The sequence below is a fragment of the Syngnathus acus genome, chromosome 14 (genome assembly GCF_901709675.1).
Source record: "Syngnathus acus chromosome 14, fSynAcu1.2, whole genome shotgun sequence".
NCBI lineage: Eukaryota > Metazoa > Chordata > Actinopteri > Syngnathiformes > Syngnathidae > Syngnathus > Syngnathus acus.
The window spans coordinates 3625593-3652744 of record NC_051099.1 but is presented as its reverse complement, the minus strand read 5'-3'; the positions used below and the strand labels follow the sequence as shown (position 1 = coordinate 3652744).

General features: G+C 45.3%; 1 protein-coding gene across 2 annotated transcripts; it reads left to right on the top strand.

Annotated features, from left to right (window-relative positions):
- The first annotated feature begins 107 nt into the window (after positions 1–107).
- On the top strand, positions 108–26396 carry jade2 (jade family PHD finger 2). Of its 2 annotated transcripts, XM_037270700.1 has the most exons (14): positions 108–810; positions 3414–3477; positions 3668–3759; positions 7374–7531; positions 14536–14675; positions 14794–15005; positions 15094–15261; positions 15965–16081; positions 16189–16524; positions 16604–16768; positions 20098–20215; positions 21696–21830; positions 22277–22422; positions 22537–26396. In XM_037270700.1, exons 2-14 carry the CDS (start codon positions 3414–3416, stop codon positions 23179–23181), a joined length of 2496 nt encoding a protein of 831 aa, XP_037126595.1. In that variant the 5' UTR covers positions 108–810; the 3' UTR covers positions 23182–26396. The 2 variants fall into 2 exon arrangements, with proteins under 2 accessions (XP_037126595.1, XP_037126596.1); XM_037270701.1 differs by lacking the exon at positions 21696–21830.
- The last annotated feature ends 756 nt before the right edge of the window (positions 26397–27152 follow it).

The window sequence follows — 27152 nt, the reverse complement described above, 5'->3', positions numbered from 1 at the left end:
AATACGCAAAAAAGCATTTGTACATTTTGTTCCTCAATCCTGTACACAATGACGTGACTGACTACAGGCTTGCTACAAGTACCGTCACTGACCTGTAGAGAGCGCTCGCACCTCAGCGTCGGTGCAACGAGGAAGTGCAACAACCGTGCTGCTCAATTCAAAGTACGCCATAAATATGGCGCCAAAAGAGTTTTCAAGCTAAAGCTGCACCGCTCTTTTCCTCTTCCACATTTGTTTAGTCCCTCACTCTTTTTTTTAAGGAGGAGCGTGCAGGGCTGCCGAACGGAGGGGAACGTTCGTCTTGTGCACAACCGCGTCCAGCACCGTGCAGCCGGCCAGAGAGGGACGAGGAGGAGGTGGTAGTGTGTTTTGGAAGAAGCAGAGAAGAGGTGGGGGGGTTGCGAAACAAACTGCAATATTTTTGGGGACATCGGTTTTTGACAATCCATTTTTGAACGCTAGTGTATTTTCGTGCAAAAAAAAAAAAAATGCGACATGATTGTTTCCAGTAAGCAGCATGTCGTACCCTGCAAGCCGCTCAGCGCGCACTGAACGGCGGCGGCGGCGGCGACACCCCGGCCCCTCGGCTCCGTGACCTGGAGCTTCTCCATTCTCCATCTCACTCCCCCCCCCGATTTTTTGTTTTCATTTTCTTTGGATTTCCTGGATTTTTTTTCTAAACTGTCAAGGTGGGTGGGAGGGGGAAGACTCCTGTCAACCCAACGTGGAAGTTAAGCCAGAGGAACATTTACATGTTTTTGGATCCCGATGGTCTCCTAATCGGTGGGACGCCCTCCCCAGCAGAACAAGGTAAACATCGCTTTATTATGGCACTGTTTTATAGTTATTCATATAGCATGCGAATATAATAAGCTTTGTGGTTCTGATGCAGTACTTTGGCATCCTTAGTACGTGTGGGAAGGTGTGTGATGGAAGTAACATTTAAAGAGGAAATGCACGTTGGTAGTGCGCAGGCGCGTTTGACCCCCCCACAGCAGAAGGTAAACACACCCCTTTGCGAATGAAATTCTAATTTTACAGTAACATAAAATGCACAAGCACAGTTGTGAAATTTGATGTGATGTTCACATCAATGGTTCTGATGCAATACGAAATGTACAGTAATATTGTGTGCACGTGACGTCATGAGCGGCGGTTTGGTGTTTCTGATGGCATCCTGCTGTAGTGCATGTGAGGTAAATCATTCCGATAAGAAAAAACACATGTTGATAGTGCGCATGCGCGTGGTGACAAGTGTATTTTGGGGGTGCGTAATGGCAGTTAATTGTGCACGATTCGCAGCGGCGTGCAACACCAAACTTGCCGGATAGTGAGGCGGATGCAGTGCGCATGCGCGTTGTAGTGGGTTTGTTTGAGAAGTGCACCTTCACAGCCCTCAGAGGAATTGCAGGTTCCTTTGCATAAAGGGGGGGGGGCGTTCTGCTTTTAGGAAGGCAGAGCACGCCACCACACACACTAGGACACACAAACACACACGTATCTAGGAATTAGAACAACCCCTCTACCCGCACCTCCTCCTCCCGCTGGCGATGCTGCTGCCGCTTCGTGCTGTGCAGATCGAGCAGGCTTTGGAGGAAGAGGAGGAGGAGGATGGGGTGGGGGTCGTGTATATTTACCTCCAGTTCTTGTGTGGAAGTGACTGCAGCTCCCTTTCCATGTCAAAAGCGCAACAGCTGCTCCAAAGCATCCATCCCAGTGGCAAATGGATTTGAATGTGTGGATTTGATAGTTAATACAGAGCAAGGATGTGCAGGCAAAGAAGGGGTGTGCAGCATGTGGCTGGTGGGCCAGTTTAGGGTTTCGAAAGCAGGTTGAATTTTCAAAATCTTTGCAATTGTTTGTGGTTTTAAAAAATGGCTTTCAAATAATTCAAAGTAGGGTTTCAAGACTGGCTTAGGCTTTCCAGTGTGGAAGTTTTGGTGGCTGTCCAAATGAGGGTTGTGTTGCGCCTTGGGGATGGAGGCGCATTGTGTCGGCACGACTTGATGGTGTTCACACTCGCTCCTTCTTGAATCAATTAAAGCACAATCGTCAGGAGGCTTGTTAAATGGTCCCATTTGTGACACCCCCCCCCCCCCCCCCCCCATCTCGTCAACCCCCCAACCGCTCTCCCAACACCAAATCCCCTTTTCCCATCATCACATCGCAGACATTCACTCAAACGCGCTTCAAACGCTCACACGTGTAGACGCCCTCCTCCCGCCGAGTCCGAAACCGGAGATGAGTCATGATGTGTGTGCGTAAATGTGTGTGTACTTCACTCCCCTCCCCTCCACCCTCGGGGGGTGTCCTATGTGGCAGGATGTTGTTTACAGGCGTTCATCTCTTCATCTCTCATGCCTCCATCGTCATGTGACTCACATGTGTACATACAGTGTACACGTGTGTATGAAGTGTGCATTTGTGTGTGTGTGTGAGTGAGTGAGTGTTGAGCTGTGATTGGTTGAAAAGGGGGGTAAGGACCACCACGTGGTGCGATGACAGACAGAGGAAGAAGAGGATGAAGAGGAAAGGGGAGGGGGAGGTTCTCACGATTCCGGATTGTACACCGTGTACATTTCCATTTTTCTGCAGGGAAAAATATTTGCAAGCCACGCGCAGGGATTTCAAATTATGATTAGCATTTCAAATTTGGCCTGGTTATGATAAGGACTTTTTTTGTTCGATTCTGAACTTTGACTGAATAAAAATCACATAATCAATAAATAATGAATTTTTTTTTTTGTTCCCTTCTAACACTTGTAGTTAGTGCCGCTTCGCTGGTCTGAGCTTTGCCTCCATCACCACCTACTCCAGTGGACGCTGTCCAAATACTTATGTCCTTATCGTAAGGACGACAGAGTGAGAGCGTGAGGGATGAGGGACAGGTGAAGGTGAAAACCAGGATGGCAAGGCGGTGTTATGAAGCAATTTATATGCAAAGATTCTCCAGCAAAGTGACTGACCTCTGCCTTCTGTGTGTGTGTGTGTGTGTGTGTGTGTGTTCCGAGGCACGCAGCCAGTCTTGTGTAGTTGGTTGTGCATTTGCCAGGAAGTTAGTTAATGTGTGTTTATCATGGACGCATTTGTCAGTAATAGTATCCCATGACGACCGTAGCTCTTACTTTGTGTCCTTGTGTGTGCGTGTGTTTACTGCATGTGTGTTCCTGGACACTGTGCGTCAGTGTTGTGTGTGTAAAATCAAACGGATGCAAATTTACATACAGTATGTGGACAATTTCTTTAATGGGCCCATTAATAAAAAATATATCATGAATAAAATGAGAAATCATTTCATAAGCAAGTTGCTCTCTGTCTGTCACAAATAAATTGATTTATTGTGGACTTGTTCATCTCACAGATGATTTTTTTTTTCTTTTTCTTTCCCTTCTTCTTGGTTTTTGTCCCGGTAGATGGAGAGCGAGACAAAGAGGAGGAAATATTCGACCAGCAGCAACGACTCGGACACCACCGACAGTAAGTATGTTGGACATACATGATGCACAAAACACATTGTTTGTATCTTTAGGTGGTATTTGTTTACACACACACACTTAGCATCCTGTGCTAATTGCTAAGCAGCTGCCACATGTTTGTGTGATGTGTGTGTTGTTGGAGTTTTTTTTTGGGGTCCTTATTCTCAGCATTATGTTTTTCTTTGTTGCAGGTCAGGTGACGTCGTGGTCCAGGTCGTCCAAGAACGCGGCCGCGGCCACCAGCATCACGTGGGTACGACATCAGCACAAGAAGCATTCCGAGGTGAGGGACAAAAAGTTAGCGCTACAAATGATCTTGTCAAGCGTGAGTAGGGTTTGAAGCCTGGCTGAGCCTTGCATGGGGTTCCAATTAACAAAGGTTTCATGTTTGGGTTTCATGCCGGAGTTAATGTTTCCAATCATGGTTTCAAGGATGGGTTACAGTTGCCGAGTCAGGTTTCAAGCCTTGCTTAGTGTTTCAAATTAGGGCTTTAAGCACACTTATGTTAAACTCGATCAGCCTGCTGTGTCCAAAGTCAATACATTGGTCTCCCGACACAGCTTGAATGGCCGGCACAGTGCGGTGGGGAAAAGTGGCAGGTTTGCATGAGTGGTCGCTTCGAGCGGCCGCCGTGAGCGGTCTCCTCGAGCGGTCCCCGAGGACTCTCAAATGACTACCCTGGTGTAAGAAGCGGAAAAAATGGTCGCTGCGAAGGACGCTCTGTGGCTTGCAAATTCCTCCCGGTTGAAGGAGACCAATTCATAAAAATAACTTGTGCTCAAAGCAACAAGCAGAGTCTACGCTAAGCTAATCTGCGCTAAAATAGGTTTGAGTCAGATTGCATGGGTGGAAATAAATGATTTTGGAAGTAATGTTTGGGTTTCAAATTAACACACACATGCACACGCGTAAGTTCAACGAAAAGCCGCGGGTCTATAAATTGCTCATCCTCCGGAGTCTTTCCTCGAAGGCCAACCGCCCCGCTGCTTTGATGAAGACCGTTTGGGGCACTAACAGGAAGGCAATGTCCGCTTCTTTACTGGCAGCGTTTACAATTTAAAAAAAGAGTATGTGTGCATCATAAAACAACTTCCGGTGTGTGTGTGTGTGTGTGTGTGTGTGTGTGTGTGTGTGTGTGCTTGTTTGTGTGTGCAAATTGGCCTCATTCAAGCTGGTCTTTGGCGAAACGTGCCTGCTTGCTTGTAGCCCGCAGGGAAGCGTTGACACTTGTCAAAACATGGTGGCAGCATCACCCTCGGACACACGTATACACAAAATATTTGTCAATAGCATTTCAAAGTATGTTTTGTAATCTGATCTTGGATTTCCCGTACCATTTCAAAGTAGGCTTTTATCAATATTCGAGATCGAAACCGAAATCTGCCTCGCAGCAACATTTTATTTGTTGTTATCGACTAAGCAAACTTGTCTACCTTACAAAACATCACCGTGCACCATCTTCTGCGGTTAGTAAGAACTGCCAAGGCCGTATGTATTTTTTGTTTAGCGTGCGCGTGCGTGAGCTAGCTGGCTAGCATCTGTTCTCGCTCATTATAGTCTGGTAGAAACAGCTGTGCAACGCCATAGCGACCTGAAGATCACAGCAACAGGAATGTCTGGATGTGTGTGTAAAACATCTGTATTTTTACTCCATTAACTAAGAGCTGCTTGGCTGTAGACACACACACACACACGTGAACACACCTTTGCCACATTTAAACACGTGTGTGTGTGTGTGTGTGTATCGTCTATGATGGCAGCATGCTTGGAACGCCGCTCGCATATTGATTTTTGTTTTTTAAAGCATTGCTTTCCAAAAGTGGGTCACATCTTCCTCGCAGACATTTGTTAGCACGTTCGACTATTTACACCACGCTCCCAAGTAGTGAGAGAAAAAGAAGGATGGGGCAGGGTGGGGGCTTTGGGGGGGGGTCTCGAAAGTCTCCTTCATTCTCTGGCGTGTCAGTGACCCACTTTTTTCTTTGGGGGTTTTCAGAACATGTTTGCCGCCTCACGCTCGTGCACCACTTTTCTTCATATTCATACCATGGCACCGCCTTCTCACCTGGTGGCCGAGCTTTTCCCGAAATAGGCTTCGCAAGTTTGGCTTTCAAACGCACGAGGTTTTAAAATAAAGATTTGAAACATTACAGTAAATGTGCAACCACATCGTCACAGGTGCGGAATCCATTTGCGAGCACAATCCCGGTTTTTCTTTTGAGCATGTGACACATCTGTTGACTTTTATTTCCCTCGCGCGTTTCTTTGAACGTTTCTCACTGCGTCGCTAACGAGCTAGCGCCAGTGGCAGGAAATCCGAGGAGGAAATCCCATTCACGTTTCTTTGGCGGCTTTTTGTATCCATTCACGGTTTTTATTTTACGTCCCGGGGAGGATAGAAGTCAAAGTAGCAGCCGCCATCTTGAGTGTGACTCGTTTTATTCACGCTAAAAGGAGCCAAAGAAAAAAACTGATTATTCTTTTCAATGATTAGAGCTGAAAGCGAGGGGTAGGGTTCCAAAATAAAGTAAGACAGCTGCACGATACCGCGTTGTGCATTTTAATAGTTGATCATATCGTTTTCATCACATTCCTCTTGTTGACCTTCCAAGCTCCCCACGCTAAAATTAGCCTCCTCCGTCTGAGTGGCGACATCTGCTATGACGTTGTGTTGGGTCGCCATGACGATGATACTTCTGCATCCTTTCCAATAATGCCTTCAGAAGATTTGGCCAGGCGCCTTCATCCTGCCAAAAATTAATTCCCCAATTGGCACCTTTGTAACATGAAATTTGGTAGACATGAGTAGACCCACAAAAAATTCTCAAGAAGCAATCTCCAGCAATTTAGGAAGTCGCCATTTTGGTTTGAAGAGGGCAGTTTGGGCATCATTTCCTGGGAGCCTTCAACTTTTCCTAGAAATGTTCTCTGATAGCTACCAAATGCAACCTTTGTACACTATTGGCGCAAGCCACTTGTAGGCGCCCCCTATTGGCAGAGATGCATGGCTACAATAACAGCACTCCCTTATTGCCCCAGACAGACATGAAAATTAATTACCCAATGTGCTGTATGTCAAAGTTGTTGTTTTCCCCCCCAGTATTAAACTGATGTGGGTGTGTGCATACGTGTTTGTGGTGTGTGATGTCAGCTGGCCTTTAAAAGCACTTAGAGCACTTTGTCACTGTCCTCTGTGGGAAAGTGACTCAGCAGCGTAAAGTCAGTGCAAGTGGAACATGCGCACACCCACGTGCATATAAATTGTGTGTGTTGTCAAAAGCATGTGTCTATGTAGGTGTGTTACCTAGTGTCAGTATCGTGTGTGGCGGAGCATTAACATGGATGTGAAAGTGGACTTCCTGGGTTTAAATGTCACCTTCTACCTCACCGCATGCACACACACACACACACACACAGACACACACAGAGTCAGAAATGCAGAAGTTGTTTGTGTAATGATTGCCTTGTTGCAATTTTAATTTCATTGGTGTTTGCGGTCAGCTGAGCAATGATGACATCACGTTAGGTCATAATGAGCTTCATTTTGGAACGCTTGTAAGACTTGTATCGCTCCGAGCGATGTTTCTCAATCTTTGTTCAGCCAAGGCGCAAATCTCTAGGCGCACCGCCAAGCGAAAAATGTCACAAGCTGAACTAATGATGAGCTCGTCTCTATTTACTCGCAAACTGACATATTCAGTGTCAAGTCTGGGCCGCTTTAGTTGAAAGCTTCTACTGCGTCCAATATAGATTTTTTTTGGGAGGCTGTTACGATTGAGTAAAAATAAATAAATAATGAATATAACAACTTGTTGGTTTTTTTTTTGCCCCCTTAACACGTTGAAGTTAAAAGTAACTCCTGCGCGGTTGAAAATAACACCAAATTTCTGTTTCAGGTGTTTCGCACCGATTTCATCACGGCCATGAAGCTCCCCGACTCTGCTCAGCTGGGCCCGGATGACTTTTATGTGTTGTCGGACCCTTGGAGGCAAGAGTGGGAGAAAGGAGTGCAGGTGCCCGCCAACCTGGAGGCCATCCCGCAGCCGCTGGTCAGGTAAAACCAACATGCTACATAAAAAGGCCAGAAATGGTCCTAAAAAGACTCCGCAAAGAAAAATGGCCGACTTCCCGTGTCTTTTCCGAGCCTGTTTATTTTTGTGTGCATATGTCTGTTGATCCCCGAGCACAAAAAGCAGTCAATAGTTGACGAGCCGTCGTTGCGCTCGATCGTTTGTGCAGCGAACACAGAAAGAGATAAATGTGTCTTGCTGAGTATTTACACTTTGTAATGGGCTCATATCTCACTCGCTCGCTCACACGCACACACACGAGCGAGCGAGCAGATGGATGTGCGTCCATAGGCAGCGACGGAGAAGCAGATTGTCAAGAAAAGACACATGGTCCAGCTAAGCCAGCGTGAATGAAGGCGACTCTTTGATGTTGTGCATGACGGAGGGCGCCAAGATAACACAAACGGCACAGCGTGATTGGACATATTCTCGTTTTTTGCCTTGCATTCAGCGTTTGTCACTCCTCTGCAGCCGTCCTTCCCCGCTTGGAAATCATCACTCAACTGTGCTGATGTAGTGAGCATGCCAGAGCAGTGGGTGGCGCTGTAGCCGTTAGCCAATCAGGAGTCACTTTAGTCTTTTTAGAATTTGTTTTTTTTTTTTTAACAAATTTAATTTCCAACTTTTTTTCTCATAATATTACACATTTAGTCTCACGTTATTATTGTCAAATTTTCACCCAAAAACACATTATTATGGATTTATTGGCAGATCTATTCATCTTGGCTGCAACCTCTAAGCCTGGAATGAAAAGTGAAGACTGAGAGAGGGAGAAAGAGTGCAAGAGGAAGAGTGTTTTGTCAAAGCCAGACGCGCCCGCAGCCCCTTTCTTTTTTTTCTTCTTCTTTTTCTTCACTCCAACAATTTTTAGTGATGATGTCATTATTCATCATGAGAAAAAAAAATAGGAGGAAAATATGTCAGCGCCTCAGGCTTGACTACAGTGTGAGCAATGGAGGGGGGGAAAAAAAAGTGTAGCTTTCATTTGTTCTGCTTTTAGCACTTAAAATTTGTAGAATATAATTTATATACGTTGCTGTAAGTGACACGCTTGTAAAGTCATCCGTGTCAAGTAAAAGGTCAGAAGGCGTGCACCAAAGTCAAAATGAAAGGGTAGAAATGAGTGGCGATGCCTTCGGGAACCATCGCAGCTGCTGTTTTTTATAGCGTCATTTGCTTATTTGCGCCGCAGCTCATGAAAATCCCTCAAAGATGAAACTGAGGTTTTTTTTGTAAGATCTCTATCACATAGAAAGAGGGGACAGTGTTAACGAGCACAGTTGGCATCCGACTCATAGTTTCCATGTCTCGTGTTTACTTTTGAGTCATAAACGCTCCTTTTTCACGTCAGTCATATTTGGTCATTAAAAAAACAGCCTTTGATTTATTGCACGCTAAGCTTCTGACATTTTCTGACCGTCGCACAAGTATAAATTATATAATTTTTTTATAGGTTATATAATAAATTATATAATTTTTAAAAAATAGTATAATGAAGACTGGCTTCTATCTGACGCTCTCCTTACTGAGCTGTTTCGGCGTCCTTCTTACTGGACAGCTTGACCTCTGACCCCTGGTAGAGGCTGCGTATTATTAGCCGCTTCCTGTCCTCACACAATAAGCTTTTTTCCTGGACTTCCATTTTTCGATTTAGTCTTGTGTAATCACGTGCCGAACGCTGACTGCTCCAAAACGTCAGCGGGTTCACGGCCCGGAGCGTCTTCCACTTGTGGTTTTTGCTTTCACTTTGAAGAGGGGGTGGAAAGAATGCCGCGCATCCGCAGGCGGCTAACATGTCTCTAAAGTTCGGGATGAATTCATCCCAGTTCGAAGAAGACCACAAAAGAGACGAGATGCGGTGAATAAACACGTAGCTCGGTCGTCGCCAGAACCGCAGCGGTGGGGTCGCGAACCGGCCGAATTGACTTGTTTTCATAATTTATCAAGCACTTCCCGAAAGGTTGGAGCCTGGTGCCAAACCTGATCAGGCTTCATCGAGGGACTTATCTCCAGGTTATTTGGATACGGTTCTGTCCAAGAAAAAAAAAGAAAAGAAAAGGTGAACGGGTTTAGCTCGGGAGTCTGAGTCACTCTTTGGACACGATTGCCGTCTGCGCGTCCAGCTTTGCTTGTCATTCCGTCGAGGTCGGCCAGCCAGCCAGTCGGAACGCTCCAACTGGCTGCCTTGATTGGTTGGATGTCGTCCAGTCAGAGAAGGGCAATGTCTTCTGCCCGCCACGACTTCGCTCGACGGCGAGCGGCAGAGGATCATTGAGGGGGATTAACGACGCCGCTTTGACCGCTTGCACCCCAAATTTATTTTCATACGACTCCTCTCTTCTTGATGTTTGATACTTTAGCAAAAAAGCCAGCTAGTATCGAAAGATGGCGGTGCTCGACGCTTTGTTACGCACGCTGGGTCGACTTTTACTTTACAAATCTTTTAAATCGGCACGTGGCATCAAAAGGGAAAAAAAGAAAATCAAAGCTCGCTAAATTTTATTAGCTGCGGCATTTTTTTTTCTCATCTTAGGGGGTGTTCGCCGAGTCAGCAGCCCCGAGGGAAACCACAAAGTCTCCAGAGACAAACCTGCTTGTCACTTAACGGAGAACGAGTTGCATTGTGGGTAGTTGAGAACATTGTGTGGCCAGAAATGTTGTTTTTCATGCTTTTTTTTTTTTCTTTTCTCACCCTCCACCCATCCTGGTGGTTCCTACCACATCCGGGCTGACACATAAGCGAATACAAGAAAAAATCTGCAGCAGAACATATGCAGGAACTGAAAAAAATATGTACAATATGATGTCAGACATTTTGGTTTGAAGATATGAATTGCAACCAAGTAGATAAAATTCAGCCCACATCGCCAGTCTCTTTTGGAAGTGCAAACACACTAGCTCCAGAACGTTTGCCGCTAATGCTGACGCCTTTTGTGTGTAAATGTTTGTGCGTCACCGCATCCATATTGTATTGGTTCCTGGAACAACAGCATGACTCATTCCCTTCCCATAGTGGGCCATAAAAGCAATTTACACACACACACAAGTGTGTGGTGACATCATCCCGACCAGGAATTGTGCCTTGAGTACCTTTAATAATGGGCTCTCCATCTCTCTCAGGAACCTTGATCATCTTTTGAAGGACAAACACACTTGAGTAGCGCTGCAATATTGTCATATTTGAAGATAGACGGCTGGAACTGACATAAACAAATCCCCCCCACGCTAATGTACTTAAGCCTAACGAGTCCAACTTCACATACCTAACCTGTTGTTATACTCCTCTGTCCCCACTTGGCTGCCCTTAGTCTCCCTTTGGATATATTCGCTCGCCCTGTTGCTTGTTTGCTCTTTGCTCCCGTGGCCTTCAATCTATTCTTGGCTATGCTAGCTTAGCCGGTCTTACCCCTGTCGCTGTCCAGATGCTGCAATTTACCACTCCACATTCTCCACTTGGCTGCAGTTGCCCTCTGCTATTTGAGCCTATCCCCATCTCTGGACGCAGCAAACCTCCTCCCACTGCGTCTCATTCCTCAACTAGCCGAGCGAAAGATATGAATGAAAACATTCCCACCGGCCTTGTTTGCCCAAACGGTGCCCGCATTCTCCCCCCCTCCCTCCCCTTTGGATTTCCTCCTCATCCTTTTGTCAAAGATTATTTGTACAGGCTGCGGCTCCTCTAGAGCAGAGGTGTTAATAAGTCGCTCTCATATCCATGACAACAGGCTTGCTTTCCTGGCATCTCAAGCAGACAAAATGGCAGCTCAGTGTAAATTCAAATATGACAGTTATGTTTATTTCCAAAATAAAGTTGAAATATTTAGAAAGAAAAAAAAGTCATTTTACAAGACAATGTGTTATATTTAAAAATAAATGAATATTTTCAGAAAATAGCAATAGATGTGTTCCTTTGAGGATAAGTGAACGTTGAACTCCAAGCATCGCTCTTGGATCTTACCGCCCCCGTGTGGCCAGAAAAATACTGCAACCTTAATACTGTACATTGCTGTAAGTGCTCACGTAATATACAGTATGTTTCTTACTACATTTATCCTGCTTCGGTCTGCATGCTCGTGTGGGAACGAGGATGGAGAGCGAGGGTGTCTCTTGGCACACACACAGCGGGAGAGAGTGAGTGTACTGGTGTGAAAGGTTTGCGTATAAAGGGGGGATTATGGGAAAGAAAGGGGAATCGCAGTTTTCTCAGCCAGACTGTGGCAGAGAGTTATTCCAAGAATGACATTACACACACACACACATTTATGATGTTGAGCAAATATTTTCCAGTGCCAACATGACTTTTTTTTATTTTTTTTATGGTGTCTTAAATTTTTGGGGGGAAAATTAGATTTGAAATATTCTGCAATTATTGTTGGAATTTTAATTATAGATGACGCATTATTTACACTGATTTATTTTTTTGTCTAGCACATAATGCATTTTTGTCAACATTTATTTTAGTTGTATCTTAATTTTCTTAATGTTAAAGAATGGGGGCCGGGGGGGTTGAGTAAGCCCACTAGTTTTCAGTGTGGCAATTTATCGGTGCTTTTTTGTGGTGTTCTTCACATGTTTCACTGTTTTGTGTGCATGCCTTTCCTCTGAGGTCACGTCTGCGTCTGGCGGAGGCATCTTCTAATTGCGCTCTTTCTTTCGCAATGTGCATTTTTGCAGATTTGCTAGCGCGCAACTTTATTTGTTTTTAATGAAGCCATAATTTAATAAGAGCACATTAGAAAAAAAACATTTGCAGCTTCTGCTTTGCTAAAGATGTCAAATTTCCTCCTTTTTTTTTTCCACCCTTAACTCCATCAGTCGGACATTCTTATGCGTGTGTCGAAAGCCTCTTGAGGGTCAGACGAGCCCAGCCCACGCTGGGAAGACGTCTCCTATGTCAACACTTACAAGTTGACAAAAGATGATTGTTTTACAAGGAGGTAAAAAGTCTCGCATGATAACCGCCGCCACCTTGCACACAAAGATTACAAATATATTCATATCGTTAATGCAATGGCTCCTCTTTCCAGTTCTTTGTCACATCTGCCACCTTGCACAATAGAAAAAAAAGTGTGCCTTTTTTTCTTCTTCTTTTTTTATGATTATGTAACGCTGCCTGCGTGTGTGCTGTATGTAGTGTGGCCTTGGCGATGATTATGTGGGAGGTGAGTCATGGAAGCAATGAAAGTGACAGATTGAATAGAAAGCCTCACATTTCTAATGGACATGGTGCTCTTAAATGTCTTCGAAAAGAACATGCAAACACACACACATATATACACACTAAAGTAACACACTGCCGAAATGAGACACTCAAGCTGCTTTGCACCTTACATAACAGACCATTGTCTCATCTCCCTGTGTGTGTGTGTCTGTGTGTGTACCCAGTGTGTTATCTATTTGTTATTTAATTATAATCTTGTACTGAAATAGATCAGAGCAGTCTGTTTCTTTCAGATAATAAAAGAAGCTGTAAAAGCGCATTTTAATACCACTCTCGTCGCTCACTGGTCCGATGGACTTTCTGTGGGTCAACAAATCAAGCTACCGTTTTTTTCCGTGTATAATACGCAAAATTTAACTAATTTATTGTCCTAAAATCTGGGGTGCGCATTATACATGGGTACAATTTTTTTTAAATTTTTAAAGAAATTTTTTTTTTTTTTTTTTTTTTTTTTAAGAAAATCATGGTACTGGTACGAGTATTGATTTATGTATTGTTCTCTTCTTGTCATGTTGTGAAAGAATGTGGGTTGAATAAATACCGAAAGAACAATAGTGTGTTTGTACTGTGCTCTGGTCATTTCGTCAAAGAAGGGATAATAGTCCTCTTCTCTTCTTGACTGACAATGAATGTGATAGCTTAATACAATCAGCAAATAACAAAATGCGTATTACAGGTAATATTTTATTTCACAACACTTTGCCTTGTTCCTTTCGTCTCTGCTGTTCACTTCAAACACGCTCCATACGAACGCAATGCTCTCGTATCAGACGCTTGCTCGATCACCTGCTCGTTTGCTGTCACAATGTACCCTACACAAATCCGAAACATTTGTTGCGGCTCCGAGTCACGACGAGGGTCAAGTTTTGGTTTCCAAGGGTGTTATTATTCCTCTTCAACGTCTCTCCCATACAGAGCCGCCTTTTTCACATGTCCGCACGTCACTTTCCTCTCTTTTCATCTGATCGCGGTGGTGCCTTTATGGGCAGTCGGAGAAATCAACGCCAACAAAAAAAATACATCCAGCCTAGTTAAGACCATACCAAAGACTATAAAAATGGGACCCATTGCCTCCCTGCGTGTGTGACGATCATTGGGACTTAAAAAAAAAAAGAAAAAAAAAAATAAATTAAAAAAAAAAAAAAAAATTGGGTGCGTATTATACATGGGTACAGGCTTTTTTCCAGCATCAACATGCCATTGTTAGGGTGCGTATTATACATGGGGGCGTATTATACACGGAAAAAAACGGTAAGTTGTTTTAAGTATAGACATTACACTCGATTCCTTGAATATAAATGTGAAATATTAAATGTAAATGACTCTGCAAAAGTGTTGGTTTTTTTTCCTTCACATTTTTGTAAGGCGGTGACTAGTTGACCTATTGGATGTGGTTGACTGTATGCATTTTTCCGCTGTTGTGATTGTTGCGTCACATGACTTTAATGTCAGTCGAGGGCTAGTGGGTCACGCAGAGTTCCCGACCCCATTTCCTTCTCTCGTTGACTGCCGAGACATTTTAGTCTGGAAGCACTGGAGAGCAGACAGTGCCCGGAGGAATTTCCCGACGTGACCCACAAACAGTCTCGTGATCCCGTGCCAGGAAATACACACAAAGTCTGCCATTTTGACTTACAGTGGCCATTTTGGTCATTGTGGCTATTTCCATCGGACCTTCAAAGATGGACTTGTCCTACAATTATTGTGTCATCGCTGCAAATTTGAAGCAGGCCATTAAACGGTTGAGATTTTTTTTTTTGGGCCCAGGCTACTGCCGGAGTCACCAAGTAGAACGTCCAACGAGGGCGACCCTTTGCCTCTTCCCGGCCAAGCGTACGGCTGCTACGACTTGGACGACACGGACGTGGCTTGGCTGGAACTCGTCAACCAAGAGTTTGCGCAGATGGGTGAGTGCCTGGCGTTATCTTGGTTATTTGATTACAGTGAGGGAGGAGAAATAAACCAGACGAATTTATTGACGCAAGCTAGCTTTAAGATGTTAACGTTAGCCGGATATCTCATCAGCGATGCCCGAGCTGGCAGAGCTGACGATGGAGCGCGTTCTGGTCGAGCTGGAGCGGGTGTGCGAGGAGAAGATGCGGCAGGCCATCGAGGCAGAGGAAGGCCTGGGCATCGAGTACGACGAGGACGTGGTCTGCGATGTCTGCCGCTCGCCCGAGGGCGAGGACGGCAATGAGATGGTCTTCTGCGACAAGTGCAACGTTTGCGTGCACCAGGTCTCACTTTTGTTGTTTACTAAATACAAATGTTGCATTTTAGCCTTTAGCTAGCATTGATTAGCTTAGCTTGCTAACTGTTTTGCAGGCCTGCTACGGCATCCTGAAGGTCCCGCAGGGCAACTGGCTTTGTCGGACGTGCGCCCTGGGCGTGCAGCCCAAGTGTCTGCTGTGCCCCAAGCGGGGCGGCGCCCTCAAACCCACCCGCAGTGGAACCAAGTGGGTCCACGTCAGCTGTGCCTTATGGATACCTGAGGTGAGGCTTGCTGTTATTGCTACTACTACTTGCTCAAAATAAATTCACATGCTAATGTTAGCCTAGCTTGTTGTGCTGTACCATTGCAGTGCTGCAGAGGCCCTTAGTCTCCCTTTGGATATATTCACTTCGAGTGTGTTTATTTGTGTGCATCGTCACAAGTCGATGTTTTCACACAAGTACACACACAGGACTCACAGAATGCACACACACACACACTACGTCTGACTTGTAGAGTTTGGCCCATTTGTGTGAAAGCTGCCGGAAGAGTGTGTGTGTCGGGGGTGTTTGCTTGCGTGTGTGTCAAGCTTTCAGATGATACACCCCCTGCAGCGTTGTGTGTAGCAGCCTACAATTCTACAATGGGTCTCACTTAAACGCACTTACACACGCACACACAGCTTTTCTGCTATCATCTCTATCAATGCAATTTTTATGAGTTTTCCCTGTTTTCCTGCTGGGAAAGAAACACACAAACAGTAGAGCCTCTGAGTAACTTCCCTCCATTTGTGCCAGTGTGTGTGTGTTGATGTGCGTGACACATCAGGGTCAATTAGCCGACGGATCAATTAGTCGCGGCAGCGAGCAATCGTCTGTCATGGATGGGCACAGTAACAAACGAGGGAAATCAACAACAGCAATGCAGCATTATGATGAAACGCAAAGTGGTGTTTTGAATTGCTCCAAAATGTGTGTGTGCTAGGTGAGTATAGGTTGTCCGGAGAAGATGGAGCCCATCACTAAGGTGTCCCACATTCCCGCCAGCCGATGGGCTCTGTCCTGCAGCTTATGTCGAGAGCACACCGGAACATGCATACAGGTACTGCTGCCTTAATTCTTTGCTAGCAAATTTAGTTGGCATGAGCACACCCACAAAACCAAATTCAGACCTTAAAGCCAATTGATAAGGTTCTTCTCCTCTGACAGTGTTCGATGCCCTCGTGTATTGTGGCCTTCCACGTGACGTGCGCCTTCGACCACGGTCTGGAGATGAGGACCATCCTGGCCGAGAACGACGAAGTCCGCTTCAAGTCTTTCTGTCTGGAGCACAGCGGCGGCGGAACGGCCCGACCCGAGCGGGCGCCCGAGCTCCCGGAACCCCGTTTGGTACCGTACAGTGTGTCCGAGAGGGCCGAGCGGGACCAGCTGGAGCGAGACAAGGTGAGCCAGCGGAAGCAGAAGCTCCAGGAACTGGAGGACGAGTTCTACCGACTGGTGGACCCCGGCGAGGTGGCGGAGAACATGGCGCTGCCTGTCACGCAGGTACTACCTGATCTCATAGAAAACCACGTCACGGAACTCAAACGTGCGGGTCAATGCTATCAAAACATTCCTCCCTTAGGTGGACTTCCTGTACCAGTTCTGGAAACTGAAAAGGAAGGCCAACTTCAACCAACCTCTGGTGACTCTAAAACGAGACGAGGTGGACAACCTGGCCCAGCAGGAGCAGGACGTCCTCTACCGAAGGCTCAAGCTTTTCACACACCTCCGACAAGACTTGGAGAGGGTGAGTGGGGAAAAAAAATGGGGGGGGTGCATCCTCCGCAGGCAGCCAAGTAGCCTCAGATTTGAAGAGTGCCCAAGTGGTGATTTACTGTCTTTATCGATCTTTTCTCAAACACTTTCTTACCTCTTATGGTGATAAAGTGTCCAATAGCTCCCTAGAAGGCGGCGAGACTTCAACAAGTGCTCTCCAGTGTCTCCTCTCACGCCGTCGCGAAGATTAACTCCGCTCGGGTTCATCACGGTCACGTCGCTCGCGAGTTAGAGTCGATCTATTGACCGCTGGCTTCGCCATCTGGAGTTCTCCCGAGATCCAGCGCCCGTTATCGACGCCGTTCACGTTGTTTATTCCGTCAATATGAGCCGACGTAACGGCGGTCGAGGGGGAAATCCCTATGTAAATAAACGCCGGGGCGGATAAGTCTGTTGAAAAGGTGGGAAAAGACTTCATGCAAAATCGAAGTAATGTGGATAATGTCAAGCTAGCGCCGTTACAAGTGCAATAGGATTAATTGATCAAATCAATTAAAAGCCGTGTCCTGCTTTACTTGTTTTATTAACCGAAAATACAATTTGAAGAATTCAGATTTCCAATTTCAATTTTTTTGCACTTTTGCTTCTCGAAAAAGCAAATGCCAATGAGAAGCAAGTTTTTTTTTTTATATAATTGAGCTAACGTTAGCATCGTGGTAGTATGGAAAAGGCTCACTACCAAGTCAATACATGCCATCTCCTGACAAGTGGCAATATCCGGGTTATCTTTTTTCTCACCATTTTGCCCTGAAGTACGTCTGTCAGGATGAAAGTGTTGCATGTCTTTCTTTTTTTTTGTGTGTGTGCATGCATGCGTGTGTGTTGCACAAGCGAGTTTTCCAATCAACTCTGATTTGTTGGCAAATTGAAAAATCCCCTTCCATTCATCATCCATGCGTATGTGTGTGTGTGCGTCTAAATTTCTGGGGGCTAATGTCGCCCTGGATTAAACACCCCCACTTGCTTCACTCTCGGTCTTTGAAGTGCTGCCAGCGTAGCAAATTGCTCCGTGATGTCCCCGAAAGCATCGGTGAGCTTTTTCGCCGAGTGGGCATTTTGTTCCCGAGTGGTTGCAGGTGTCGCAAGCACGCCGGCTACTGTCAAAACGATTCAAGGATGAGGCATTACCGCCATTTGTGGCCTACCAGTGCTAATGCAAAAGCCATGCTAACAACAAAGCGTCGTGCATTGGCCGACTAACCGTATTTCTTCATTGGGCGGCTAGCTACCGAGACAATTTCAACTTGCTCGTAGGAGAACGCCATTCATATCCATTCACCTCGGTATTGTCACGGTTGATAATACTTCATATTTTCTGTGGTATTTACTGTTGTTATTCATGGCGCTGTTAGATGGATACGACCATTTCCTAACCCCAGATCCGACACGAAATTCATTCCTTTTACAGGCCTCTGGGGAGGGCTACTTTTCCAAGATGTATTTTAGCCACACAAAAATATAAAAGCCTGCGTGGGGAACGAGATGCCAGATGACAATTGAGTTGATTTCTCTGGTGGGTAAATGTATTAGTGAGGCCCATCTCGCGTCTTCGTGTCTGCCATCAACTGTCTTATGTAACTTTCTCGGGTTCAGGCAGAGGACAAAGCGAGGAAAAAAAAAAACTATTCAATGACTCAGCCTGCTCTCACACACAAATACAGCTCACAAGAGTGCTTAGAAGCCGCAAGGCGGTCGGCAAGCGGGCCCGCCCCGTCGGACGGGCTCCAAATGCGAGCAGCCTCAACCCCAAAACACAAACATGACAGACATTTTAGAAATTCAACTCACCCTTCCGCATTTCTGAACTGATACGCTGCACTTTTCAAATATCCCCCAAATTCAGTAAACATTCAGAACCTGCATCTGCAAAGCCCATATTTACTTTTGTATTCCAGTTTCATTTTATTTCATTGCGCATCAGTTCACTTGAGTGTCTGCTCTTGAGCATCCACCCGCAATTTTCCTCCAGAAATGACATTCTCTGGTTAGTAATAGTTCTCGGCGCGACTCCTTCGGCATTTTAAGCTGCGCCGTGATAATAAGGTGAGCCTGTAGTGCTTGTGGAATTTTTTTTAATTTTGCCTCCCTTCCTACTTTACCCGTGTCGTACTGCAGCACGGCTACGAATAGTAACCCTCATCGATGTCTTTCACCTGTTTTTATTTCTACCTCCTTCCCGCTAGCTGCCCCTCTGATACCGCAATGAAATAAATATGAGGCTGCGTATAAATATTTATTGCCGCTTGTGTGTTTCCACGGCCTCGGCGGAGATAAATAATTCACGGACAGTCAAACCCTAAATTTGCACGGCTTTGATAAGACAATGGGGGCGGGGCACATGTACGCACACGTCGTCGCACGCACGCACGTCTTTGACACGGATAGCGTGCCACTATACTACACTATGTGCCAGCGAGGTGCTCTCTGCATTGAGATGGCGTTTAAATGGGGCTTGATGTGATGACGTCTGGATTTTACGTGGCGGCCGTGTGACAAATGGCTGATTCAACAAGTGACAAATGACTTGTTGATTTTCTCTCTGGCGCCGTTCTCCGTTGGGAACGTTCCATCTTTGCTCAAACGCCGACTGTCCGTGCGCTGATAGCGGGCCAATTAGAGATCAATAGCGGTGATATTTAGATAGTTCGGGGCCAGCGCACATGGTTCGGTTGCAATGTCTAAAACGGTCGCTCGGAATCAAAATGGCAGACTTCATGTCGCTGTTCGGTTTGCTCGTTGAGGCTTGTCTATTAAATTTAATTTGGCTAAGATCCGGTCTTTAGGGGGCTTCATTTTCACAAATGTCTTCAGGGGCTGAAAAATGACAGTTTGATGATGCAGAGAATGAGTGAGAAGGAAGTTTGAAAGTAAACAAATGACTACCCCTTGTGCTCCACCCTCCTGTTATGTATCCTGTTTTGCAAAATGACACGCACAGACACACATTAGCTGCCTAATCAAAGAAAGGTTCCGCACATTGTGTCCCGGTTGAGAAGCTATTTTCATCCACGGTGTACTCGCTCATGGGGATAGAACGGGCCAGATAGGCCGAGTAGACCGATCAATCAAGATCAGCAGATAAACAGTCAGCCTGCAGCCAAAACACACACACACACACACACAGATGTGGTCAGAGACACATAATAATCGAGTTAGCGTCATACAATTCAACTGGCAAGTATCCAGTTTTTGGTGTGTTAGCTGCAAGTGTTTTGGCCTGCATTCAAAGCACTCAAATGCTCATTTCAAAGCGAACGAAAACGTTTTTTTTTCCCTTTCTTTCTATTCGTCTTCTCCCAGGTGCGTAACCTGTGCTACATGGTAACACGGCGGGAGAAGATGAAGCACAGCCTGTGCGACCTCCAGGAGAAGATCTTCCACTTGCAAATACAACTGCTGGAAGAAGACATGGCCGGAGGTAAAAACAGCTCCATCTGTCCTTGTGGTGTACCCCAGGGTTCCTTTCTCGGTCCCCTCCATTTTCATTCGTTCACCTCCATTTCAAGCTTTTTCCACCATTTATAAAGCTCAGCTGGACTTCTTCAAAACTGAAGTCATGAGCAATGCAAACTAATTTGTTTGCAAAATATGCATATCTATTTTTGTCTATTTTTTTTCTTACCCTACGAATAACCTGGCAGTTGAAGCTCTTGAGCATAAAGTTTTTTCCAACCCTTGTCCCTGTGACTCAAAAGCAGGAATGGCCTATTGAATTTCTGGGGTGGTATCCAACACAAAATGGCCACTATCACAGTTTTCTAGGACACACACACACACACACACGCATGAGTATGAGTATTGTTATGCAGGAAGTGCAGCACATTTACATTCCAACTGTGACAAGCTGACAGCGGTTAGTTTTGGCCTCTCTGATCTGCTCTCGCCTCGAGTATGTGTGCGTGCGTGCACATTTGTGTGCGTGCGTGTGTGTCGAAGTACGACAAAGGCAGGCGAAATGAGCAAGGAGAGGGGTGGGAAGGTTTATGGGATGGCAGTCCGAGTAAAGATAAGAGAGGGAGTGAGGGAAGGAGAGGGCTGGAGGGAGGGAGGAAGAAAAGCTAATGAGCTCAGGTACGAAGTAGGACACACACACGCATACACACACACTTATGCTGCAGTTGAGTGCATCTGGAAAGCGAGGTCATTAATCACTGTGCATAACGTGTATCTCCCGCATAGCGAGAGAGGGGTGAGAGGTCTTTACAGCATAAATAATAAGAATTAAAGCTGCTGCGAGTAAACAGCATTTGAAAGAAAGTCTTGGGAGGAGAGGTATTGCATGAATGGAATGGCCAGAATGGGCTTGAAATCTTTTCCCTGCATGACATCGTGGTCTTTTTTTTTTTGCAGTTCTGCTCATTATTTTGAGTATAGGAAAGCCCTCAGAATTGGGATTTATACGTGCTAGGATAGAGGGCCTTAAATAATGCACATAAAAGCTTGTAAAATGGTGTTTGAAAGCACTGCTGATGCAGTTGGATGTGTGCGCAGATTACAAGCTGCAGGGGGGGGGGGGGGGGGGGAGATCTTCCGTTTTTGTCCTTGAAAAGCCCAAAAGATGATTGCCCCACTGAGCTACGATGCACACAAAAGTGGGAAAAAAATATCTGATTAAGGAAATTAAATGGGTGACAAAAATTTGGTTTGCGGGAGATTAAAAAACGGTCACAATGGAGGAAATGGAAAAAAAAAAATGTCTTGGTTTGATGAAGCAGCATGTGGCTCCTGATTACTAACGTTGATTAAGGTGAACAATTTTTTTATCACGCGTAGTAATAACAAAACAATGACTAGCGTTAGCTTGCCAATGCTAACGGCACTTACCCAATATTTACAACCAACATGGAGGGGGAAGCTAACGAAGTACCTTTATAATATATAATTGTGTCTCCCCGCAGAGAGAGCCCAGAAGGGAGGTGGAGGTGGAGGAGGAGGAAAGCTGAGTGCAGGGAAGGAGAGCAGGAGGAAGAATAGTCCTGACAAAGGAAAGGAAAGATGGAAGTCAGACAGTGACTCGCTGCTTAAGGAGATAGGTACATTTTACGACTCAACTATAAATTGATCAAACGCTATTATTAACATTATTGTCCGAGTGCTTCTAAACATAGTGTAAGAAGACCTTGTTAGCACCCATCATTTGAAAATGGCCTAGCAGGGCTCTGGATCTGTCAAAATGAACACGTGACATTCTGCCAATTTTTATTGCTTTCCTATTTGCATGTGTAAAAACATGCGTCACATCGTGTCCACGGTTGCGTGTTTACCTTCCTGCTCAATTTTCCACCTCCCTCGCCTCTCCTGCAGAGGCATGCTGCGTCATGGAAACAAACGTGTGTGTGTGTTTATGTGTATGCAGTTTGTGTGAAGGCTCAGTGGTGTCGCAGGCACCCAAACAGCACCTCCTGCTGTCCTACTCGGCACATCGTTCCAGATTTCTTTTTACACAGACTTCACTTTTTGATCTGTGTTTTGTCTCTAGGTTTGTCCAAGTCCTTCCCATTGGACAACCCGTTGTTCGACAGCTGGCTGGCTCAGTCTGTGCATATCACAGCCGACGACATGCTCACCAAGTGGGCTCTGGGTCCACAGCACAGAGACAAGAGTGGTAGCCTGCTGTCCGACCAGGTGATAGTCCACAAAGAATTATATCCCATCCCCTAAGGCAGTTTTTATTGGGAACCTGAAAATGGCAATCATGAGTTAGGCTAAATGTTCCCAACTTTGCTGGTTGTCCTGCAGCTGCTGCAGGGTGAAGAGAGTTTGCTCAATCTGATGATGGAAAACTCAATGGAGTCCACGTGGAAGACGCCCCAGCTAGGTCGCAAATCCAGAGGCAACTGCAAATCCCGCGCCCGCGGACACACGGCCACCTCTGGGACCGCACCGCTGCCGCCACGGACACTTCTATCCGCCGGCTCAGGTTCCGGCGCCTCTGCCGTAAAGGCCGCGTGGGCGGGCAGAGGGACGGAGGAAAAGCACGGCGCCCGCAAGGGGTCCCGAGGTTCCTCCAGAGTCCTCCATCACCACCTCCACCGTCACCACACCAGGAGTTCCGACCTGCAGCCGCCCATCTCCAAAATGGACTCCTGCCACATCTCTGAGGACAGCGGGCCGTGGGGCAGCAAAAGCGCCACGTCCAGGCTGCCGCCCGTCGCGCCGTCCCCACGGCTGCGCATGTCACGCCAAGTTAAATCTAGAGGGCGAGGCGGCGGCGGGTCAGCGTCCGAGCCCAAGGACGAGCGTTTGCTCTACGGCGACGGTTACTTTTCCGACGGCGAGCAGGATGACTTGGACACGCGCCCTGGCGACGCACGTAAACTCCGCCTGGCGCAGTTGCATTCCGGGAAGGAGGACCTGCTGAGGCGGAGCGTCATGGCGTCCTAAGGACCCTGAACGCATCACAGACATGCTAGCGCTCTCGCTAGCCGACTCTCTCCACCTGTGCCCTGAGCATTCTTTGAATGTAGCCACTAGCCTCCTCGCGTGTCACCGCTAGGTAACGAACGAAAATAGGAAACAGGCGTTCGTTTTTTTTTATCCGATTTTTGCGCGTTGAAAGACTTCGTTATTGTAGTCTTTGTGGCATTCTTCTAAATAGCGTAACCAAGGCTGGTTTCAGGGTCTTCTTTGAATAGCAGATGGCGTCGGAAAGCACAAGTATAGTGTTATTAGCACTGGCTGGTTTACGAAAAAAAGACGCTTGGTCGTTTCCACGTGGATGAAGAGTTGGAGTTAGAAAGATAAGAACGTACAAAACCATTCTTCCTTATTCAAAATTCCATTTCTTTGCCTGGAATAAACTCTGTGCCTTCTGTCGCACCCCCTCCCCTCAAAGACCCCGCTCCTAGCCAAACAATTGCCGACCAATCAGCTGTCGCCCAATCCGATTTAGAACAATCAATGCGAATGTGTCACCTTAATCATTTTAGAGTGCCTGAACAGAGGATGTACGGACAATATTTTGCCATTTTTCACGCCCTATCATCAGAGGTGTGTTTTCAACGTTGTGCAGTGCCAGTTAACAGCCTCTAGAGGGCAGCATTTAGCACGTCCGACTTCCTGTTCCATTTACTTTAGCCAACAGATCACGTGGCTAGGCTAACGAGGCTAAACTCCCACGTAATGTCGACCAAGTTTGTCCGACAATTTGTGCGATTTAAAAAAAAAAAAAAGAAGACTTTGCTGTTTTTGTATTGAAGGACGTCTGTGGTTATCTCAGGGGTTTTAAGAAAAATGGTTAAAATAATGTCTCTAACTTGACTGATGTTTTATTTTTTTGCATAAAAATTAAACGATTCCGCTAGCAACCGCTAACGTATCTATATGAATATATATATATAAAGAAAGCGACGCGTGTATGTCGAAAACTTCCACTTTGGACGACTACTGAGCACTCGGTATGGTCATACGACCATAATGCCGAGGCCAATCAGCTGCGTGGGCCCAATTTTTACGTCCTGTATTGTTTTTTTTGTGTCGCTCCGCAATTCCGACGCGATGTTTCAAAACGGCGTGTTACTGCTGAACTGACGATCACACACTCATTTAAGGCAGGTTTGGTGTAACAGGGTTTGATGATACGACCAGGCGTCAGCTATCGAGTGTATGCGTTGCGGACGCTACAAATACGTTCCCGAAGCGTTCCTGATGCTTCTGTATGTTCGTACAAAACTCCTGGATGTGCCCCTGACACTCCCGTATGCATTCCTAATGTCTCCATGTCCTTTCTTGACGCTCCGGTATGCGAAGCCAATACTCCTATATGCGCTCCTTCCAAGAGTCTTTTGTTATTAATAGTACTGCTGGCAACAAGAATGACAACTTTTGATGTTTTCTGTGTAGACAGCGAAGGTCGTAGCACGTAGTAGTGATAAGACACGGTGGTTATGTCTTGTCAGTGTACACAAACCGCTATCAGACAATATTTACAGTGTGGCGGTCACGCCCTCTCCTTCCTCGCAAACTAGCTTCCTAGGCAAATGTAGACAAGAGGGAATCTTTGCCTCCTGTGTCGAGTAGATGCTAAGTAACTGTCGTGTGCTACTTTGGATTTGTTGTTGGCTGTGACGTTCAGATCATATTCCGATCTTTTTTCAAATAACTTCTATTTCTTTTTCATCGAGGGATTCTGGTCATGTGACACTTGTTTTAAAAACTGAAATCTCTGACCACGTGAAAACACATTCAACAGGTAGCACTATAGCTCGAAGAAAGTCATTTGGGGAATAGATTTGACAATGGTTAAAGCGTGGAGGGAAAACGAGAATAATATATGTGGACTGATAAATGATTTGATGGCACTTCTGAATACACAATTTCAACTTCATCTTGTCATCGGTAGCGTTTTGCAACAAAGCGCCCATAACAGGTTGAAATGCTAACCTCATTGTGAGCTCCTACTCTATTTAAGACAACCGGTCTAGTGACTCGCTCCTGCCCTCTTGAGGCACAAAGTGTTATTACAAATTCGTTTGCCTTTGGCTTTTGCATATTTTTTACCTTTAATCAACTACAATTTTCAGGTTATAAAGCAAAGAATTTCACGCGCTTATTTGTTTACTTAGTATTACACTTTAGTTTGCTTTAATCCAGTTGGTCCCCCCCTCGGGTCCGGTTCAGCCAACCAAATCAGCCACTCGGTGACATTATCATAGCAACTAGCATGTAAACCGAGACTAGACACATTATAGACTTGACGGTTTAGCATGTTAGCATGTCATCATGAACGTGTAGTATTTTCTGCCTCGTTTTCTTAGATAAAAAGAATAATTTGCATCTGGTTATTTGCTGGCATAATTTAGCCCAGGATGTTTTTGTCCACATGGGTATTAAATCATCAAAAAAGAAATAAAAGGGCAGCGTCGAGACGCATTAGAGCGCACTTGCAATTTTTATGAACCGAACCCTGGGGGGGGGTCATGGACCAAGTTTACAAACTCATCACCTGATTCTGACCAGAAAAAGAAAGCACCTCAACTAAACATTTAAAGCAGCACTTAATCCAGATCCAAATCTGAATCCTTAAAAAAAAAAAAAAATCCTCTGCTGCATCAAAAGCTTTTTTTTTTTTTTTGTTCAACAAATGAATATGAATGTCGCAGGGGTTTTATCCTTCTGTCTTCTTTTTATTTCGAAAGAATGTTGTGCCATTTGTGAATAGCAAAGAGAACTATTGAACATATATGAAAAGAAGAAAAAGCTATTTTAAATTATTTTTTATCTTTCTCTGGCATTTTGTTTTGCTATATTTATTTTCTTGTATTAGAGTCTTCTTTGTAGGAGGGCGGGACAACTTTAAAAACAAACAAACGTGTATTTTTCCTTAGCGCGAGAAGCCTATTTTCTTCCTTTTTGTACAATTTGGATGTTTGGAGCGAGACTTTGACAAGCAATATGATGATGTCCTTCCTCTGTGACTGTATATCTGCATGCTCTTTGTGTGTTGCCTTAACCATGGCTGCCCCCCCCCCCCCCCTCCTTTAAATCCACCCCAAATCCCTTTTACCTGGTGGCGCCCCACCTGGTCCGGTCCAGTGCAGTCCAATAAAAGCAGTGCTTTCTGTGTACTCCCACAACCTTTGCACTCGTCTTCTTCCGCACTCGTCCAAGCACAATATTTCTGTTAAGTAATATTAAACAAAACAAAAAAATCAATACTTAATAAATGCAGTTCATTAAGAAACCTCTTGCTGTCGTCAAATGGTGAGTTCGAATTTGTTTTACTTCTATTTTCTTCAAGTCACGTGCAAACGTTTTACCGTGGAGGCAGTTTGAGCCTGGAACCAATTATTTCCATTTTGTCGCTGTGAAATAGTTTTTTGACGCTGATTGTCAATTGTCGCTGATTGAAGAGACACGCAGGCAAGCGAGAGACACAAAGTCACCTTCAATGGGCGGTGAGCGCGCACACGCTGAGTGAACATGCTGTGTGCGCCTTCACACAATCATCTGTTTATCATCTCGTTATCATCACGGGGTGTTTTTGCAACACTTTGTGTAAAAGTATTTCCACAGTACCGATCATTTTTCAGGATGAAGCTGATATAAATGCATATCATGCTTTTAAATAATCAGTCAAAAAATACCATTAACAATTTCGATAAGACATATTTTATATTAAAATTATGAACCAAACAAAACATAACGATGTGGGCAAGGAGAAGGGTCCTGAAACTAGCCAATATAATTAAAAACAGTAAATATTATAATATTGCTGCATCGTAGTTCATAAAAATGATTAGCCTGGTGGTGTTAAACCCATTGTTTACTCGTGAATAGACATCCGTGTAAAGCCAATTAAGTGTGTGCGTGAGCGCGTGTAATTTTGCTGACTGCCAAAAAGCTGTCAGGGTGAA